General features: G+C 51.2%; 1 protein-coding gene across 1 annotated transcript; it reads right to left on the bottom strand.

Annotated features, from left to right (window-relative positions):
- Positions 1-1,995: 1,995 nt before the first annotated feature.
- LOC130482042 (cytochrome P450 11B, mitochondrial-like) lies at positions 1,996-17,699 on the bottom strand. The gene is made up of 9 exons (XM_056854851.1): positions 17,440-17,699; positions 14,834-14,989; positions 10,313-10,512; positions 6,998-7,201; positions 5,666-5,820; positions 4,334-4,500; positions 3,733-3,811; positions 2,476-2,667; positions 1,996-2,109 (listed from the first exon to the last, which is right to left on the bottom strand). The coding sequence occupies exons 1-9, from the start codon at positions 17,697-17,699 to the stop codon at positions 1,996-1,998; spliced, it is 1,527 nt and encodes a 508-aa protein (XP_056710829.1).
- Positions 17,700-19,243: the final 1,544 nt, after the last annotated feature.

Raw genomic sequence — 19,243 nt, 5'->3', positions numbered from 1 at the left:
GAAAGAAGGCGGCTGAGGGGAGACATGATAGAGGCCTATAAAATTATGCATGGCGTGGGGAGAGTGGACAGGGAGAAGCTTTTCTCCCTCTCTCATAATACTAGAACACGAGGTCATCTGCTGAAGCTGGAGGGTGAGAGATTCAAAAGTGATAAAAGGAAAGATTTATTTACACAACGCATTGTTAAATTGTGGAACTCCCTGCCCCAGGATGTGGTGATGGCTGCCAACTTGGAAGGCTTGAAGAGGGGAGTGGGCATGTTCATGGAGGAGAGGGGTATTCACGGCTACTAGTTAAAATGGATACTAGTCATGATGCATGCCAATTCTCTCCAGGATCAGAGGAGCAGGCCTATTATATTAGGTGCCGTGGAGCACAGGGCAGGATAATGCTGCTTCAGTCGCCTTGTTTGTGGGCTTCCTAGAGGCACTGTGTGGTTGGCCATTGTGTGAACAGACTGCTGGACTTGATGGGCCTCGGTGTGATCCAGCAGGGCTGTCCGTATGTTCTTAACTCATTAGGGTTTAGACAAGGCAGGGGCAGAACCTCTGAATGTGCAGGCAAAATCAGGACGTCTTTATAAATCGTTATTTATTAGGAAATGTCAGATGACAGGCACACTGCCGTGTAATCTGGATGAAGGATGTTGATCTTGCTGCCTAAATGTGTCCTAAATTGCCTTGGATATGCTTTAAAGAATGGGGTTAGAATCCTTTGATGCTCTGACTTACGGGTCGGCTCCATTTTCAGCTGCGTTCCTGGATTCTAAGAAAGGTCTCTTTGTGGCTGATTTGTGCTCCACTACAGCACCATCTAGCTTGGGCCCCGACCACTTGGTGGGGTTTTCCGTGCACAAGGACATGAAACGTGGTGATTCACCAGTGTGGCAGCGGCAGCAGCAAACACCCCAGAATTTGTCTAAGGGGTGGGCTAGAAGGTGTGAGTGAAACCCAAATTTTAATTGCCCCTCCTGAATGCAGCTGCTGGGCTGTGCCCGCCCCCCACCCTTCACTGGGCATTTCTGCCTGTTCCTTAACTGTCACCAGATGAAACAGTGCATAGTAGGCAAGTGGGGAAGCAGCTTCCCTGCCCGAGAGCCAGGGTGGTGTGGTGGTTAAGCGCGGCAGACTAATCTGGAGAACGGGGTTGGTTTCCCCACTCCTCCCCATGAAGCCAGCAGGGTGACCTTGGGCTAGTCACAACTCTCTCAGAACTCTCTCAGCCTCACCTACCTCACAAGGTGGCTATTGCGGGGAGAGAAAGGGAAGGACATTGTAACTTGCTTTGAGGCTCCTAAAAGGTAGAGAAAATTGGTGTATAAAAACCAACTCTTCTTCATTTCCTGTGGCCCAGCCGCACCTCTTGCCTTCACAAAAATGAAAGTCAGACTCTGTTGGTGGAGCCTTGTGAAGCAAAGGGAAGCAGTTCAACAGAAAAATAAATACCTTGGATCTATTCCTGGGCCCGTTTGTCATTATGAAACATATCTCTCCCTCTTCTGTGGAAAGCTGCGGTGATCACGTGAAGCTGCCTTATACTGTATTAGACCCTTGAGGGTCCATCAAAGTCCGTATTGTCTACTCAGACCAGCAGCGGCTCTCCAGGGTCTCAGGCGGAGGTCTTTCACATCACCTACCTCCCTGGTTCCTTGAACTGGAGATGCCGGGGATTGAACCTGGGACTTTCTGCATGCCAAGGAGATGCTCTACCACTGAGCCACAGCCCGTCCCCTACTTTGATTGAGGAGTGGGGAATCATGGTGATTTGTTCCCCTGTTTCTTTAAAGGATGTCAGTATGGAGAGAGCCTGGTTTTCCTTTGTAAAACTAGGTGGGGGAGTGGAAGCTCTGCATGTCCCCTCTCCCAAGAGGCCCAGGTTGGAAGCTCCAGTTGAGCTTTGTTGGGGGGGGGGGAGAGGGACGATGTCTGCTAATGGCCAGATTGGGTGGTCACACGTCAAAAGAGGGGGGAGGCCAGGGCTCGGTTCCCCGGGGCCTAGTCAACAGGCCTGAAGGTGAGCAGCGGGGGTTTCTCCGGCATAAGGATGAAGCCAAAAACGGTTTTAATGTCTGCCTTGGAAACGGTGTCGATCTTGAAGTTCCGCAGGAGCTGAAACAACAACCACAGTGGAGGTGAGGCTGGAGGTGTTTGGGCTGTGAGTGGGGGTGGGGGCCCCCAGTGGGTGCCCCCCCCCAGTGGAGGGGGCCCTTTCTCATCATTCTTGCCTTTAAAAAAACCCCTTCATATTCACCAAACTGCAAAGCCAAGTGAGGAAGCAGAGGTGCAGAACGGCCGGCTTGCAGTAGCTGGACTGCCTGGTCCTATGCAGAGTCACTCCAGTATAAACCCTTTGAGTTCAGTGGGCTTACGCTGGAGTAACCCTGCAGAGGATTGCACTGGGGGTCAAGCCAGCCTCAGTTGGTCCAGAAGATGGCCCTTCCTTGATGCCCCCGCCTGCTTTTCCCCTGAACTCACATGGAAGAGGAAGAGCGTCATCTCTGCTTCGGCCAAGCGCCGGCCAATGCACTGCCGTACGCCGAAGCCAAAGCCCAGGGCTCTGAAGCTGTGGTCGCCCTTGCTGAGCCAGCGCTGGGGGCTGTAGAGCTCGGGGTCGCTGAAGATTTCTGGGCTGCGGCCCATCGCGTAGAGCCCCACCTGGCACAGGGTCTGTCCGGAGAGAGAGTGAGAGTCTGTATCCTTAGAGTTGTCTGGATTCTTTGATCCTCTCACTGAATGGACTGTATGGCATTGTACCCTGAATCATAGAATCACAGAGTTGGAAGGGACCCCCCAGGGTCATCTAGTCCGACCCCTGCACAATGCAGGAAATTCTGAACTACCTCCCCCCCACTTCCAGTGACCCCTACTCCATGCCCAGAAGATGGCCAAGGTGTCCTCCCTCTCATCATCTGCTTAGAAACAGCATTGAATCATAGAATCAGCATTGCTGACAGATGGCCATCTAGCCTCTGCTTAAAAACCTCCGGGGAAGGAGAGCTAACCACCTCCCGAGGAAGCCTGCTCCACTGAGGAACCCCTCTGACTGTTAGGAAGTCCTTCCTGATGTCTAGACGGAAACTCTTTTGATTTAATTTCAACCCGTTGGTTCTGGTCCGACCTGGTGCAACAGAAAACAACTCAGCACCATCCTCAATATGACAGCCCCTCAAGTACTTGAAGATGGTTATCATATCACCTCTCAATTTTCTCTCCAGGGTAAACATACCCAGCTCCTTCAACTTTTCCTCATAGGGCTTGGTCTCCAGACCCCTCACCATCTTTGTTGCCCTCTGGACACGTTCCAGCTTGTCTACGTCCTTCTTAAATTGCAGTGCCCAAAACTGAGGTCCCTCCTCTCCCCAAACCCTGCCCCCTCCCAGGATCCACCCCCAAATCTCCAGACATCCCCCAACCCAGAGCTGGCAACCCTACTTGCTACTTTTGATCAAATGGCAGAAATTCTTCTGTTGCTCTAGTGGAACATCCTGCATAGTGACTGAGGGATGTCATTATCTGTCAGGTTTTACGTGAAAAACCTAAAGAGCTTAAAACAAATTGGCAGAACCCCTGGAAGGCAGGTGGGGAAACAGAAAGACAAGCCCGCCCCCCCTTGATCATTGCTTCTCAAGAGATATGAGAGAGGAGATCTGCAAATGCAAGAGGTTAGTAGGAAATGCTCAGACCCTTCAGGGTGGGGTGGGGGGTTGAGCCTGCAAGCCAGGGAATACTTACCCCGGCTGGCACACAGTAATTCTGGATCACCATGTCTTGTGTCGGGTAGCGCTGGACAGTAATGCCCACAGGGTAGAGCCTGCAATAGAAACAGTACTGTTGGACACCTTGCCGCCTTTGCAGAAGGGAGTGAACACACACATGAAGCTGCCTTATACTGAATCAGACCCCCTTTGGTCCATCAAGGTCAGTATTGCCTACTCAGACTGACAGAGGCTCTCCAGGGTCTCAGGCAGGGGTCTTTCACATCACCTATCTGCCCGGTCCCTTTAACTGTAGATGCTGGGGATTGAACCTGGGACCTTTGGCATGCCAAGCAGAAGCTCTACCACTGAGCCACGGCCCCTCCCGAGTGGGAGACGCCAGCATCTGGTTAGTCATTTCACAGGATGCAACAATAGGGATGCAGCCCTGCCCACCTCACCCCCCAGAGACTGCAGAAGCCCTTGGGGGCAGGCAAAGGCCTTCTTTCAGGGCAGCAAACCCAAACCACTTCCATTCCTTTCCTGATATCTGAAATGTTGATTCGGTGTCCCAGAATGAATCTGGTATCCCTGAATGTTCTGGGAGACGGATGCAGAGTGGAAGGCGTCCCCCTTACCTTAGGGTCTCCTTGATGGCTGCCTTGAGGAGGGGCAGGGAGTTCAGAAGCTTGGACAGCTCCTTGGGCCCGTGGGCCTCGGCCGCCTTGATCTCTTCCCGAATTGCTGTCTGGACGTGTGGGTTGCGGGCCAGTTCGAAGAGGGTGAAGAGCAGAGGCATGGCTGTCTGGGCGGGGAAGGAACATCGTCGGAGAGAGAACTTTCCAGCCGGCAACTTTCAAAGCCCAGCCAGATCCATTATCATGGCCGATGGATTCCAAACTAGATCCCACAAGAACATACGAAGAGCCCTGCTGGATCAGACCAGCGAGGGTCCATCTAGTCCAGCATCCTGTCTCACACAGTGGCAACCCGGTTCCTCTGGAGGTCCTGCAACAGGGCAGAGAGGCCGAGACCCTCCTATGATGTTAGAAGAGTTGGTTTTTATATGTCGACTTTCTCTGCCACTCAAATCGGCTTACAACCACCTTCCCTTCCCCTCCCCACAACAGACACCCTGTGAGGTCGGTGGGGCTGAGAGAGTGTGACTAGCCCAAGGTCACCCAGCTGGCTTCAGGTGGAGGAGTGGGGAAACAAATCCAGTTCACCAGATTGGCCTCCGCCACTCATGTGGAGGAGTGGGGAATCAAACCCGGTTCTCCAGATCAGAGTCCACCGCCCCAAACCACCGTTCTTAACCACTACACCATGCTGGCTCTCTCCCAGCACTAGGATTCAGAGGCCTCTGAATGTGGAGGTTCCCTCGAGTCACCACTGATAGAACTCTCCTCCATGAATCTGTCTAATCCACTTTCGAAGCTATCTATGCCTGTGGCCATCACTACATCCTCTGGCAGCAAATTCCACAAATTTTAATCACTCTCTGTGTAAAGACGTGCAGGGGGTTGGACTAGATGACCCTGGTGGTCCCCTTCCAACTCTATGGTTCTATGAAAGAAGTATTGCCTTTTGTCTGTTCTCAAGTTGCTGCCCATCAACTTAATTGGATGCCCTTGAGTTCTAGTATTTTGGGAGAGGGAGAAAAAAGTTCTCTTTGTCAACTCTCTCTACCCAGTCCAGAATTTTATAAACCTCTATCATGACCCTTCTTCTTTGTCCCTTTTCTAAACTGTGAAGTGCCAAGTCATTGTTTTCAATGGAAGCAGCAGTCTTCTTGGATGTGTTCAGACAGGCACCCTGGGCAGGGGTCTCTCTGATGCTCTCCCAGGCAGCGAATAGTAACTCCGGAGGGCAACTCTACTGCCTAGGCAGGCCATGGCCACAACCTGCCCCGGGGAACTATTTAGTCCCGCTACGGCTCCTGAGCCAGCCTCGCCATGCGGGCAACTCACTGTGTCAACAGAGCCGGCCGTGAACTCCGTCATGTTGGCCTTGATGGAGTCCAGGGGCAATTCGGCGTGCAGCAGCAGCTCGGCCATGATCCCGGAGTACTTGCGGGGCTTTCCGAGGCAGAATTCCTGGTAAATGTTCTGTATGCATTTGTCCGCTGGAGAAGCAGGGAGACGGTGATGAAACCACAGCAGGCCACGGTGACGTCCCTGCTTGCCTTGAGACCAGATTTATACTTTGTGTTCTTATAACTGTTTTTATAGCCTGCCTTTCTCGCTGAGATTCAAGACGGATTGCACAGTATAACACCATGCAATCCAATAGCACGACAGCATGAGCGATCTAATAAACCACGCAATAAGAGGGTGGGGTTTTTTTGCCATCAAGTCACAGCTGAGTTGTGGAGACCCTGTAGGGTTGTTATGGCAAGGGAGGTTCAGAGGTGGTTTGCCATTGTCTGCCTCTCTAGCAGCCCTGGACTTCCTTGGTCTCCCATCCCAACACTGACCAGGGCCAACCCTTCCAAGATCTGACGAGATCGGGCTAGCCTGGTGCATCCAGGTCAAGGCAAAATACTTACAGAGGCGGTTTGCCAATGTCTGTCTCTGCATAGCAGCCCTGGACTTCTTTGGTGGTCTCCCATCCAAGTACTAACCAGGGCTGACCCTGCTTAGAAGAAGAAGAGTTGTTTTTTATATGCCGACTTTCTCTACCACTTAAGGAAGAATCAAAACGGCTTACAATCGCCTCCCCTTCCCCTCCCCACAACAGTCACCCTGAGAGGTAGGTGGGGCTGAGAGAGCTCTAAGAGAGCTGTGACTAGCCCAAGGTCACCCAGATGGCTTCCTGTGGAGGAGCGGGGAAACAAATCCAGTTCACCAGATTAGCCTCCGCCGCTCATGTGAAGGAGTGGGGAATTGAGCCCGGTTCTCCACTTCTCCAAACCACTACTCTTAACCACTACACCACGCTGGCTTAGCAGCTGAGATCTGATGAGACGGGGCTAGCCTGGGTTGTCCAGGTCAAGGTGCAATAAGACTAGGATTAGAACAATTAGAAACAACACAAAAAATGATCAGGTATGATATGTCACACAATGCAGAGAACGGAACCACAGAATTAGAACACAACAGGAGGCCAGGAAAATGCTGCTCTGGGACTAGAAGTAAAAAATGACTCTGAGCGACCACCTTGAAGTCCTCGCCTTTCCCAAAGCGTTGCCTGTTTGGTCTCCAGCTAGGCCGCTTCCCTCTGCCCACTGGAAAGTCCCACCACATTCTGTGGGGAGGAAGGGGGGGTCCCCACCCACTCCCAGGGAGGGCTACAGGGCTGACCGTGCTTGAAGATGGAGTCCCAGGCGTCCATGTGGTCTTGCCAGAGCTTGTGGTTGGCCCAGCGCATGACGCCCGGCGGGATGAAGAGCAGAGGCAGGGTGGTCCGCAGCATCGTCTCCACGGCATGGATGAAGTGAAGGGACTCAGGGCTGGGGCTCTCCTCCAGCAGGCCCAGGCGCTCCCCGTACAAGGCGTAGCTGCTGGCTGCCGGGGAGAGGAGGGGCAGGGGGCCGCGTGCGGAGGGTCAGAGCAGCCAGCCACTCCCAGCCACCCCTCTTCTCTCTCTGGGGGCCAGTTTACACGTGGCAGCATTCCTATGTAGAAGGGCTCCCACGGGTCAGCTGCAATGTGTCAGGATGTAAGGTCTGAGTTCACCTGTTGAACCCCAATCACCAAACGTCCAGACAGGGTATTCGAAGAAGCTGGTTTATTTGGGGAGCATAAGGTGAGTAGCAGGAACTTACAGGGGAAGGTACGAGGACTCTACTGGGGGGAATACAAGCAGGTTGGAACATATACAGAAAACCAAAGGCACAGTTGGTTACCAGGCTGAGCCTGGTTCCCATGGTAGATTACAGTTATCACGCAAATGGAGAGTAAGCAGTCCTAACAAACCTCTGAGAAACAGAACCCTGAAGGCCAGCTGCGCTCCCAGGCCTGGAGCTCACACAGCATCCCACACTAGGCATGCCAGCCTCCAGGTGGGACCTGGGAATCCCCTAGAACAGTGATGGCGAACCTTTTAGAGACTGAGTGCCCAAACTGCAACTGAAAACCCACTTATTTATCGCCGAGTGCCAATGCGACAATTTAACCTGAATACCACCCCCAGAGGGGGCCCAGAGGGAGAGGCTAGGGTTGCCAAGTTCCTCTTTGCCATGAGTGGGAGGTTTTTGGGGTGGCGCCTGAGAAGGGCGGGGTTTGGGGAAGGACTTCAGTGCCATAGAGTCCAATTGCCAAAGTGCAATTGCCAAACTGCATGCCCCTCCGCCCGCAGACCCAGAGGGCGCTGGAGAAGCCGCTGGAGGGAAAGAAGGAAGGAAGGAAGAAAAGAAGGGAAGGGAGGGGGAAAGGGAAGGAAGGGAGGGAGAGAAAAAAAAGAAAAAGAGAGAGAAAGGGAGAAAGAAATGGAGCGAGGGAGAGAAAGAAAAGTAGGTAAAGAAAAGGACAGAGGGAGACAGAGAAAGAAAGAGGCCATTTATGCATGGCAGGTTTTGCCTTGGATTTGCCGCTCTCCAGATGCACATTTTCCCCATCCGGATTCTCAAAACTCTGCAGGGGGACTTACTGATTAGTTTTGAGAATTTGGAAGGGGGAAATGTGCATCTGGAGAGCGGCAAATCCAAAGCAAAACCTCCCATGCTCGAATGGCCAGAGACAGAAAAGCCTTCCTTCTTTCTCTCTCTCTCTCTCTCTCTCTCACACACACACACCCCAGCATAAGATCTCCCCCCCACCCCTCTGCTCCATTCTGGCACGCACGCACACACACACCCCGCTTCCTCTCGGGGAGACTGCTGTGCCGGCGGGGTGGCCATCTCTGCTTCCCGCTCCCCAGACATGTGGTGGTGTAGCCGGCGGGGGCGGAGCGGGGCCGCTGTAATCTGCCTGGGCCGCTCGCGCGTCCCCCGGAGCCCCTGGGAGGTCCAAAGAAGGCAGGACTGAACCCCAAGCCCCCTTTTCTGTAACCCCCCGACCCTCCTCCTCCTCTTCTTCCTCCCTCGGCCAGCCCGAAGAAAGTCCTTCTCTCCCCCCCCCCCAGTCCCTAAGGAGAGCTGGACTTTGCAGAGCCTCCCCGGCCCCGCTTGCCGCGCCAAGGAGGGAGTCCAGAAAGAGCCACCCGCCCGGATCTGGTCCACGCTGGCCGCTGAGGAGGAGGCGAGGCCGATGCCCTTTCCCGCTCCGGGCTCCCCCAGCCCCGCGCCACGCCGTCCCGGAGGCGCTGTGCCACGAGGCGGGGGAGGGAGCGGCCGGCTCCGGGCCCCACAGGGTGCTTGGGCGGGGGGGAGTGCAGGGAAGGCGGCGGGGGCTGTGAACCACTCCAGCCCCTGTTGCCCAGCTGAGCTGCGCGTGCCGGCAGAGAGGGCTACGCGTGACGGAGTTGGCACGCGTGCCATAGGTTCGCCAACACGGCCCTAGAACAACAGTTCATCTCCAAACTTCAGAGATCAGTTCCAATGGAGAAAATGGCTGCTTTGGAGGGAGACCTCTGGGGCATTGCGCCCCACTGAGGTCCCTGTCCCCTCCAGGCTCCACCCCCAAATCTCCAGGAGTTTCCCAACCTGGATCTGGCAACCCTAGCCCCCGTCATCTCCAGCCGGTGGCCGAGGGGGCCTGGCAACCCTCGCCCGCACAGAGGATTTACAAATGCCCCACTAGGGCGGGGAGGGGTCCCTCTGTCTTGGACAAACTGACCTGGGACCACAGCCCAGTCGACCGGAAGCCCAGGCTTGCCTCCGCTCTGGTCCTTCCATGTGGGGGGGCCTCAACGAGGGCTCAGCTGGTGGGCCGTGGAGGCTTGGACTGTACTCCTCAAGGCAGAACGACTGTGTGCCGAGCCGTCCCTCCCCCTCTTGGTGTATTTCCCGTCTTCCTGAAGCCTACCCCCAACCCATCTCCCCACAAAAGGCATATAATGCTATTTTCCTTTGGCTGTGTGAAGGCACCCAGCTGCGCAGACCCCAGCCCACAGGAAAGACACTGTAAAGTCGAGAACAGAAACAGGCAGCCCGGAGAAACAGTGAGGGCTCCCCCAGCAAGTCACCAGCACAGAGGCAGAAGAGGCAGCAGGAGCCAAAGGTCTTGCTGGTGTTCACTTGGGGGCACCCAGTCTCCAAGGAACACACACACAGAGATATCAGCCCCCCCGGGCACTCTGGGGCCTTTCTTCTCCAGGGACCAACCAGGATCTGGCATTTCACTCTATGGAATGAACACACATGAACACATGAAGCTGCCGTCTACTGAACCAGACCCCCTTGGTCCATCCAAGTCAGTGTTGTGTACTCAGACAGGTAGCGGTTCTCCAAGGATCTCAGGCAGAAGTCTTTCACATCACCCTCTTGCCTAGTCGCTTTAACTGGAGATGCCGGGGATTGAACCTGGAACCTCCTGCATGCCCAGCAGATGCTCTACAAACTGAGCTATGGCCCCTCCCCATGGAGCCACTGAGGGCTGTTAAAGGGGTCGCCTTCTGAGCCACGGGTCTCGCCTGGCCTGACGGAGACGTTACTGAGGGCTTTGGGGAGAATCAGGGTGGTTGCGCTGGGCAGAGCAGGTGGCCTGGCTTTGGGGTGGGTTTCAGCACCAGCCTACCTTCCAAGGTGAAGCGGAAGAGGTCGTGGCGAAGGTCAATGGTGAGCAGGCGCCGTGTGTTCTTTCTCACCCGCCGGTGCATGAAATCGACAAAGTCCTCCGCCACGGTGTTGAGAAAGGGCAGGAACTTGAGGGTGCCGGCTGGATTGATCACCTCCTTGTTGAGGATGAGCCGGTCGGCCCGCCACTCTTCCCCATTCCTGCATAAAGAAAGCATGGGGTGGGGCAAATGCTGGCGGGGGGGGGCATAGCTGGCCCAGAATTTGCAACAGAAAGATCCTGAAGCGGGTCGTGCCTCTGAGTGACTATACTCTTAGAATGGACCTCTCCCTGAGAAGTGATATGTTATCTTATTCAAATAGTCACCTACTAAGCAGGACTCAACAACTTTACCAAATATGGACTTCCTTTCCTTTAGTCTATTTTACTAAACTATAAACAATCCGTTTTGAGCTTTGTGATAACTCTACATATTAAATTTTAACATCATTCTCATCTCCAGCATAATACGCTTTCATTACATTCATTTATGAATCAATAGTATAATGTTTACATGTTTAAATCATAAAACACAATTATTGCTTATATTGCATTATGTCATCATTAGTCAGCACTGAATAGCCTTGTACTGTGGAGGGTGGAGAGCATCTCTATTCTTGAGTCAGCTCTGACCCTGAAATATTTGCCAGTATATTTCAGAAACATAAGCCTCTGGTTTAATATTTCCAGGCTTTCTATCCTTCTTAAAAGTAACTAAACTTCAGCTATATAATATTGTCGAAGGCTTTCACGGTCAGAGTTCATTGGTTCTTGTAGGTTATCCGGGTTGTGTGACCGTGGTCTTGGTATTTTCTTTCCTGACGTTTCCTGACGCTGACGCAGGCATCTTCAGAGGAGTAACACTGAAGGTCAGTCTCTCTCAGTGTCAAGTGTGTAGGAAGAGTAATATATAGTCAGAAGGGGGTTGGCTTTGAGCTGAGTCATTGTCCTGCAAAGTATTGAAGATAATGCGCTAATCATTGTCCTGAAAGTATCAAGATAATGTGCTAATGAGGGTGTGGTATGTTAATGTGGAACCATTGTATCCTGAAGTGATCTGTTAACATGTGGAATCCATGCGGATTAGCTTTGGATTCCACATGTTAACAGATCACTTCAGGATATAATGGTTCCACATTAACGTACCACACCCTCATTAGCACATTATCTTGATACTTTCAGGACAATGATTAGCACATTACCTTCAATACTTTGCAGGACAATGACTCAGCTCAAACCCAACCCCCTTCTGATTATATATTGCTTTTCCTACACACTTGACACTGAGAGACACTGACCTTCAGTGTTACTCCTCTGAAGATGCCTGCCACAGCTGTGGGCGAAACGTCAGGAAAGAAAATACCAAGACCACAGTCACACAACCCGGTTAACCTACAAGAACCGATTCAGCTATATAGTTTGCAGTTTAGTTTGTGTAGTTTTAGTTTGTTGTTTGTGTGTGTAGTTTTGGTTTTATAGTGAATATTTCTGCATATGTACAACACAATATCATAGTTCATGTGCTGTAAGATGTCAGAGACTGTGACAATCCTTGTGCAGTTACTCCCCGCCCCCGCACACTCACACCAATATCCATTTCAATTCCCTGTGGTGTCTCGGCTTCCCTTCTTGAGTTTTCCCAAGCCTGGGTATCCAAGACTCCTTCTTAAGAGGAATTGCCAGGGGCGGAGTCTGGGACCGTCTGCATTCAAGGCAGGCAGGGTGTCAAGCAGAGTCCTTGACTGCCAGGTTGTTTCCAGGTTCAAGTCAAGGTGCTCGTTGTGAACTAAAACCCACGTTTTATTGTTATTTGCTTGTAAACTGTTGTTTTTATACTCCTGTTTTGAACTGCCCCAGCCCTGCTTTGGCGGGGGGAGGGTGGAATATTTTAAATATAATAAGAGTAATATTTGAAGAACCGTCTCTCCCTGTATGCCCCATCTACATTCCTCAAGTTGCCACCTTCTGATTGTTCCCCTGCTTCAGGTGTCGGACTTGGGCATCAGCTAGAGGCTGTTCCTTCTCAGAGTGGCTCCTACCTTGTGGGATGGGGCTCCTAAAGGAGGTGGGAGGCCACCATCTTGAGGAGGCTTTTGGAGGCCCTGTTAAGTAGGGTTGCCAACTCTGGGTTAGGAAACACCTGGAGATTTGGGGGAGTGGAGCCTGAGGAAGGGAGGGGTTGGAGAGGGGAGGGACTTCAATTGGGTACAAAGCCACAGAGTCCACCTTCCAAAGTAGCCATTTTCTCCAGGGGAACTAGGGTTGCCAGGCCCCTCTTTACCACCAGTGGGACCTAAGGAGGGCGGGGTTTGGGGAGGGGACGGACTTCAGTGCCATACAGTCCAATGGCCAAAGCGGCCATTTTCTCCAGGGGAATCCAACCTCTATGGGCTGGAGATCAGTTGTAATAACAGGAGATCTCCAGCTAGTACCTGGAGGTTGGCAACCCTAAGGGGAATTGATCTCTGTAGCCTGAAGATCAGTTGTAATCCCAGGGATTTCCAGCCACCACCTGGAGGTTGGCAACCCTACCTGTAAAACCATTTAATCTGAACGGCCTTTAATGGTATTTGATTTGCAGGCATTTTATTGAGGGGGTGTTAATGGGTTTTAAGTGTATTATGGATGGTTTTAGCACTGGGAATTTCACCCCCTTATGCCACAAACCAGTAGTGTCATGGAGAGGTGAATGCAAATAAATTAACCACAGCACCAAGCTGCAAAGAGGAAAAGTGGGCTCTAAATCACAAAAAATCACACAAGGTTGGAAGAGACATAAGAACATCAGAAAGGCCCTGCTGGATCAGACCCAGGCCCACCAAGTCCAGCAGTCTGTTCACACAGTGGCCAACCAGGTGCCTTTAGGAAGCCCACAAACAAGACGAGTGCAGCAGCACCATCCTGCCTGTGTTCCACTGCACCCAAAATAATAGGCATGCTCCTCTGATACTAGAGAGAATAGGTAAGCAGCATGACTAGTATCCATTCTAACTAACATCCATGAATACCCCTCTCCTCCATGAATACCGGTATGTCCACTTCCTTCTTAAAGCCCTCCAAGCTGGTAGCCATTACCACATCCTGGGGCAGGGAGTTCCACAATTTAACTATGCGTTGTGTGAAAAAATACTTCCTTTTATCTGTTTTGAATCTCTCACCCTCCAGCTTTAGCCGATGACCCCGTGTTCTAGTATTATGGGAGAGGGAGAAAAACTTCTCCCTGTCCACTCTCTCCAAACCATGCATAATTTTATAGACCTCTATCATGTCTCCCCTCAGCCGCCTTCTTTCCAAGCTAAACAGCCCTAAGCGTCTTAACCGCTCTCCATAGGACAGTTGCTCTAGTCCCCTAATCATTTTGGTTGCTCTTTTCTGCACCTTCTCAGGCTCTGTAATATCCTTTTTTAGGCGTGGTGACCAGAACTGTACACAGTATTCCAAGTGTGGTCTCACCATAGGTTTGTACAACGGCAGTATGATATCAGCAGTTTTATTCTCTATTCCTCGTCTAATTATGGCCAGCATGGAATTTGCCTTTTTTACAGCAGCCACACACTAGGTTGACATCTTCATTGAGCTATCCACTACCACCCCAAGATCCCTTTCTTGGTCTGTTGCTGCCAGCACAGATCCCATCAGTGTATATGTGAAGTTGGGATTTTTTGTCCCAATATGCATCACTTTACACTTACTCACATTGAATCTCATTTGCCATTTTAATGCCCATTCTTCCAGTATGCAGAGATCCTTCTGGAGATCTTCACAGTCCGATTTTGTTTTAACCACCCTAAATAATTTGGTGTCATCTGCAAACTTGGCTACTTCACTGTTTAACCCCAACTCCAGGTCATTGATGAACAGGCTGAAAAGCTCCGGTCCCAACACAGATCCCTGAGGCACCCCACTGCTCACATCCCGCCATTGGGAGAACTGACCATTGCTTCCTACTCTCTGCTTCCTATTTTTCAGCCAGTTCTCAATCCATAAGAGGACTTGTCCTCTTATCCCGCGACTATGAAGTTTGCTTAGTAGTCTTAGGTGGGGGACTTTGTCAAAAGCTTTTTGGAAATCCAAATACACAATATCCACAGGCTCATTCCTGTCCACATGCTTATTGACACTTTCAAAAAACTCTAATAGGTTAGTGAGACAGGACCTACCCTTACAGAAGCCATGTTGGGTTTTACCCAGCAGACTGCCCTTCTATATGCTTGACTATTCTATCTTTAATAATGCTTTCCACTAATTTACCCAGAACAGACGTTAAGCTAACTGGCCTGTAATTTCCTGGGTCCCCCCTGGAACCTTTTTTATAAATGGGTGTTACGTTGGCCATTCTCCAGTCCTCTGGTACAGAGGTTGATTGAAGGGACATATTATATATTTCTGTTAGAAGTTCAGAGACCTCAAGGGCCATCCAGTCCAACCCCTTCCAGTCCAACCCCCTGCTCTCTGTCCTGCCCCTCAATTGCCCTCACTTACATCAGGAAGACACCACATTTGTGGTTCCGCAGCAGACGGTGGGCGATCCAGGCGTCAATGCCCATCCGGCGTGGGTAGATCCCCTCCGACTGGAAGAGCTGGGCAGCGTCCCGGGGAAGCATCACGTTGACGCTGTCGTGGGTGCCCACCGTCTCCCTGCCAAATGAGACAGAATTAGGGCTGCCATTGCTGGGTTGGGAGATTCCTACAGATTTAGGGGTGAAGCCTGGAGAGGATGGGGTTTGGGGAGGGGAGGGACTTCAATGGGGTATACAACTATAGGGTCCACCATCCAAAACAGCCGTTTTCTCCAGGAGAAGGGATCTGTCTAGTCTGGAGTTGCAATAGTGGGAGATCTCCAGGCCCCACCTGGAGGCTGGCAACCTTATACAGAGCCCAGCCCTTAAGTGGACAGGCAAGCCTCACAGGTTCTAACCTGGCTGGGTTTCAGGCTTGGGGAGGCCGAGGCTCAAATTCCACTGTGTAACTTGTGAAAGACCAGACTTCAGCCCTCAGGCAGGAGGATTCGTTATCCACAAAAGCTCCAAAAATGTTCCAGACAATTCAGTAATCAAATGTGCAGGCTGAGAGAGCCCACCATTTTGGGTGACTTTGGGCTAGTCACAGCTCTCTCAGCCTCACCTACCTCACAGGGTGTCTGTTGTGGGGAGGGGGAGGAAAGGTGATCGTAAACCGGTTTGATTCTTCCTTAAGTGGTAGAGAAAGTCGGCATATAAAAACCAACTCTTCTTCTTCGTCATCTAGCTCCCAACCATAACTGTTCTGTAGCCTTCTGAACCAACTGGAATCTCCAAGAAGATTCCAAGGGCAGACCCATGTAGAGTGCATTACAGAAGTCTAATCTCAGTGCTACCACGGCATGGCTCCAGGTGTCCAGATTGGCAGAGTCATAGTAGGGAGCCATCTTCGGAGCTAAAGTAAGTTGGTAGAAAGTGTTTTTTTGCAGCTGCATCCAAAATTACTTCTCCAATAGTTACACTGGGTCCAGTATAACCTCTCGGCTCTTAAGCGAGTCAGCCAGGGTCAGCTGAACCCCACTGAAGGTGGGAAGCGCAATGTCCTCCAATTTATTCACTCTTCGGCATTTAACCACAGTAGTCGGGCAGTGGCTGAAGACCTCAACCGGATCACCAGGAGATTTGGGTAGGGAGATGAAGAGCCGGGTATCGTCAGCATATTGATGACCCCAATCCCAAAACTATGAATGGTTTCTCCTAAGGGCTTTACATAAGAGATAGACTAGGTTAGGGGATAAGCAATAAGTGCGGTCCACCTTATCTAGCGGCGTCCAAAATATTTTAGTGCAATAAGAAATCACTACTCAAAGACATTTGATAGAGGGGATGGAGAACGTTTTGCTCCAAGGAAGACTTGCCCACTGAAGGGAAGAAGCTAGTGGCCTTCTGTAGAGATCAGATTGCCCGGGCCTGTTCAATTCGATATTTTCATGAGTGAGCTGAGACAGGAGAATTGAGGAGCGCCGGTTGGAATGGGCAGAGAACATCCACTTTGAAAAGACTGACAACATTATAAATAATGCTCAGCACTCCTAGCTTCCCTGACCAGGGAGAAGAGCTGGAGGCAACACCAGGCCCTAGAAGCACCGGAGTCTTTGGGATAGCATTGTTGTTTACAATTATACAAGCAGAGCATAGTAGCAGCAAACGGGCCGGCCTCTAGCAGGTAGCCAATATACCAACCCTGCGTTGGATTCTCTGTGGGGTTCTGCCTGCGGCGACCTCCCACCTCCAGGCTCTCTCTCTCTCTCTCTCTCTCTCTCTCTCTCTCTCTCTCTCTCTCTCTCTCTCTCTCTCTCCATTGCTTCACATTCAAACTGCAAAATGAACTCCAAGGCGTGTTGCCGTCTGAAATTCCCAATTCTGTGTCACATCCTAAAAGGTGCTAGATTCGAATCCAGCAGCCCCTTAGAGACCAACAAGGTTTTTGCAATATAAACTTTTAAAATATATATATATATATATTTTAAAAAATATGTACTAGGGTACAAAAACAAGGGGTAAAGGAAGGGAAAACAAGCACATGCCTGTGTTCAAGCTTTACAGATTAATACATTGATATAGCAACTTCATTCTCGCTCCTTAAAATCTCAAATTAGTTCTTTATGATGCCCTTTACAGAGTTTTCTATTCTCTTACAGAGTGCTAAATTTTATAAGATATATAAAAGCATATATAAAGGGGTCACTGGGGGTGTGGGGGGGAGGTAGTTGTGAATCCCCCAGGAGGTTGGACTAGATGACCCTGGTGGTCCCTTCCAATGTTGGAAATAAAAGATTCATTTCTTTAAACAGATTTAAGTTTTGAATAAAATACATTTATTAATAAATAATTATTTTAACACCAACTCTATGATTCTACTTGATAGAAAATAATTATTCAGGTACCCTATAATACCTCAATATAATTTAGTAACCTTAATTCTTGCAGTATAAACTTTTGAGAGTCAAAGCTCCTTTCACTTTGGCTCTCGAAATCTTATCACCCCAAACTCTTGCTGGTCTCCAGGCTCAGAGTTCGAAAAGTCAGCCAGGGGTCCCACCAACAGTGCCGCTAGCCGGGCCTCACCTGTAGATGGGTCCCAGGCGTTGGAAATTTTTTTGCATGATGTAGTGGAGGTTTTGGAAGCTGTTGGTCCGCCAGAAGTGGTAGAGGTTGAGCCAGGCGTTGTGGCCGCTGCGGGGAATGGCCTCGAAGGGCAGCACCCTGGAGGGGGTCGGCTGGGTAGCCACCATCGGAGCCACCGACCAGCAGGGCCGCCCGGCCCAGAAGGAGCGAGAGATGTGGCAGTGGGCAGTCCAGGGGCTCAGCCGGCTGCTGGCTCCCATCGCCCCTCTCTTGCTGCCCCCGGCCCCTCGACAGCACCTGGCTTGGCCTGCCCCTCTGTGAGGAGGGGGGAAAGGCGACAGCTCTTATAGCTCTGCTGGAGCTTCCCCCTGCCAAGGCCAGGCCCGCAGGGCACCCCCTCCCCCCCCAAGCCAAGGGAATCTTCTCTCCCATCATGGGCAGGGAGAGAGAGCCACTTGAACAACCCCTCCCACCCCCATTCCACGGCAGGGCTTCTGCCTCACATCCTAGGAGCTGAACCCAAGAGAGCAGTGTGGGTGGGGGAGGACAACCTTCAGACAGATCCCCATTGCATCTACCATCGCAACCAAGTTATTGGTATTCACACGAAAAGCCCTTCATGGTCTTGGTCCCTCATAGAATCATAGAGCTGGAAGGGACCACCAGGGTCATCTAGTCCAACCCCCTGCACAATGCAGGAAATTCACAACTACCTCCCTCCCCACACCCCCAGTGACCCCTATTCCATGCCCAGAAGATGGCCAAGATGCCCTCCCTCTCATCATCTGCTTAAAGTCATAGAATCAGCCTTGCTGACAGATGGCCATCTAACCTCTTCTTAAAAACCACCAAGGAAGGAGAGCTCACCACCTCCTGAGGAAGCCTGTCCCACTGAGGAACCGCTCTGTTAGAAAATTCTTCCTAATGTCTAGACAGAAACTCTTTTGATTTAATTTCAACCCGTTGGTTCTGGTCTGACCTTCTGGGGCAACAGAAAACAACTCGGCACCCTCCTCTGTATGACAGCCCTCAAGTACTTGAAAATGGTTGTATCACCTCTCAGTCTTCTCCTCTTCAGGCTAAACATACCCAGCTCCTTCAACCTTTCCTCTTAGGACTTGGTCTCCAGACCCCTCACCATCTTTGTTGCCCTCCTCTGGACACATTCCAGCTTGTCTACATCCTTCTTAAATTGTGGTGCCCAAAACTGAACACAGTACTCTAGGTGAGGTCTAACCAGAGCAGAGTAAAGCAATACCATCATACTTCGCATGATCTGGACACTATACTTCTGTTGATGCAGCCCAAGACCGCATTTGCCTTTTTAGCTACCACATCACACTGCTGACTCATGTTCAGTGTTTAGTTTACTAAGACCTCAAGATCCTTTTCGCACACACTACTGTTCAGACCAGTCTCCCCAATCCTATAATTATGCATTTGATTTTTCCTACATAAATGCAGAACTTTACATTTATCTTTGTTGAAATGCCTTTGATGGACCAAGGGCCTGATTCAGTATAAGGCAGCTTCATGTGTTCATGTTTAACTGGAGATGCCAGGGATCAAACCTGGGACCTTCTGCATGCAAAGCAGAGGCTCTACCTCTGAGTCATGGCCCCTTCCCTTTGTCCCCAGACACCCCCATCCCACCAGGTGTCCAAAATGTGCGCTGCGTTGGAGTTCCTCATTCAACACAAGGCACTCCCGCTGCCCAAGAACGGTGCCACAGGATGCCTGAAGGCAACTAATCTGCCCAAAGGGGCCGTGGGCGTGCCCCCTGCCTGTCCTTCTCAATGGATAA

This window comes from Euleptes europaea, chromosome 8 (genome assembly GCF_029931775.1).
Source record: "Euleptes europaea isolate rEulEur1 chromosome 8, rEulEur1.hap1, whole genome shotgun sequence".
Taxonomy (NCBI): Eukaryota; Metazoa; Chordata; class Lepidosauria; order Squamata; family Sphaerodactylidae; genus Euleptes; species Euleptes europaea.
Note: the sequence above shows the minus strand (reverse complement) of the source record. Positions and strands in the feature narration are given on the sequence as shown.

Excerpts from the sequence above, each read along its gene's own strand:
- LOC130482042 (XM_056854851.1), bottom strand. The coding sequence starts at position 17,699 with ATGGGAGCCAGCAGCCGGCTGAGCCCCTGGACTGCCCACTGCCACATC. Across the intron at positions 7,202-10,312 it reads CTTCCGCTTCACCTTGGAAG|CCAGCAGCTACGCCTTGTAC; the intron begins GTAGGCTGGTGC and ends TCTCCCCGGCAG. Across the intron at positions 5,821-6,997 it reads GGACTCCATCTTCAAGCACG|CGGACAAATGCATACAGAAC; the intron begins GTCAGCCCTGTA and ends CTGCTTCTCCAG.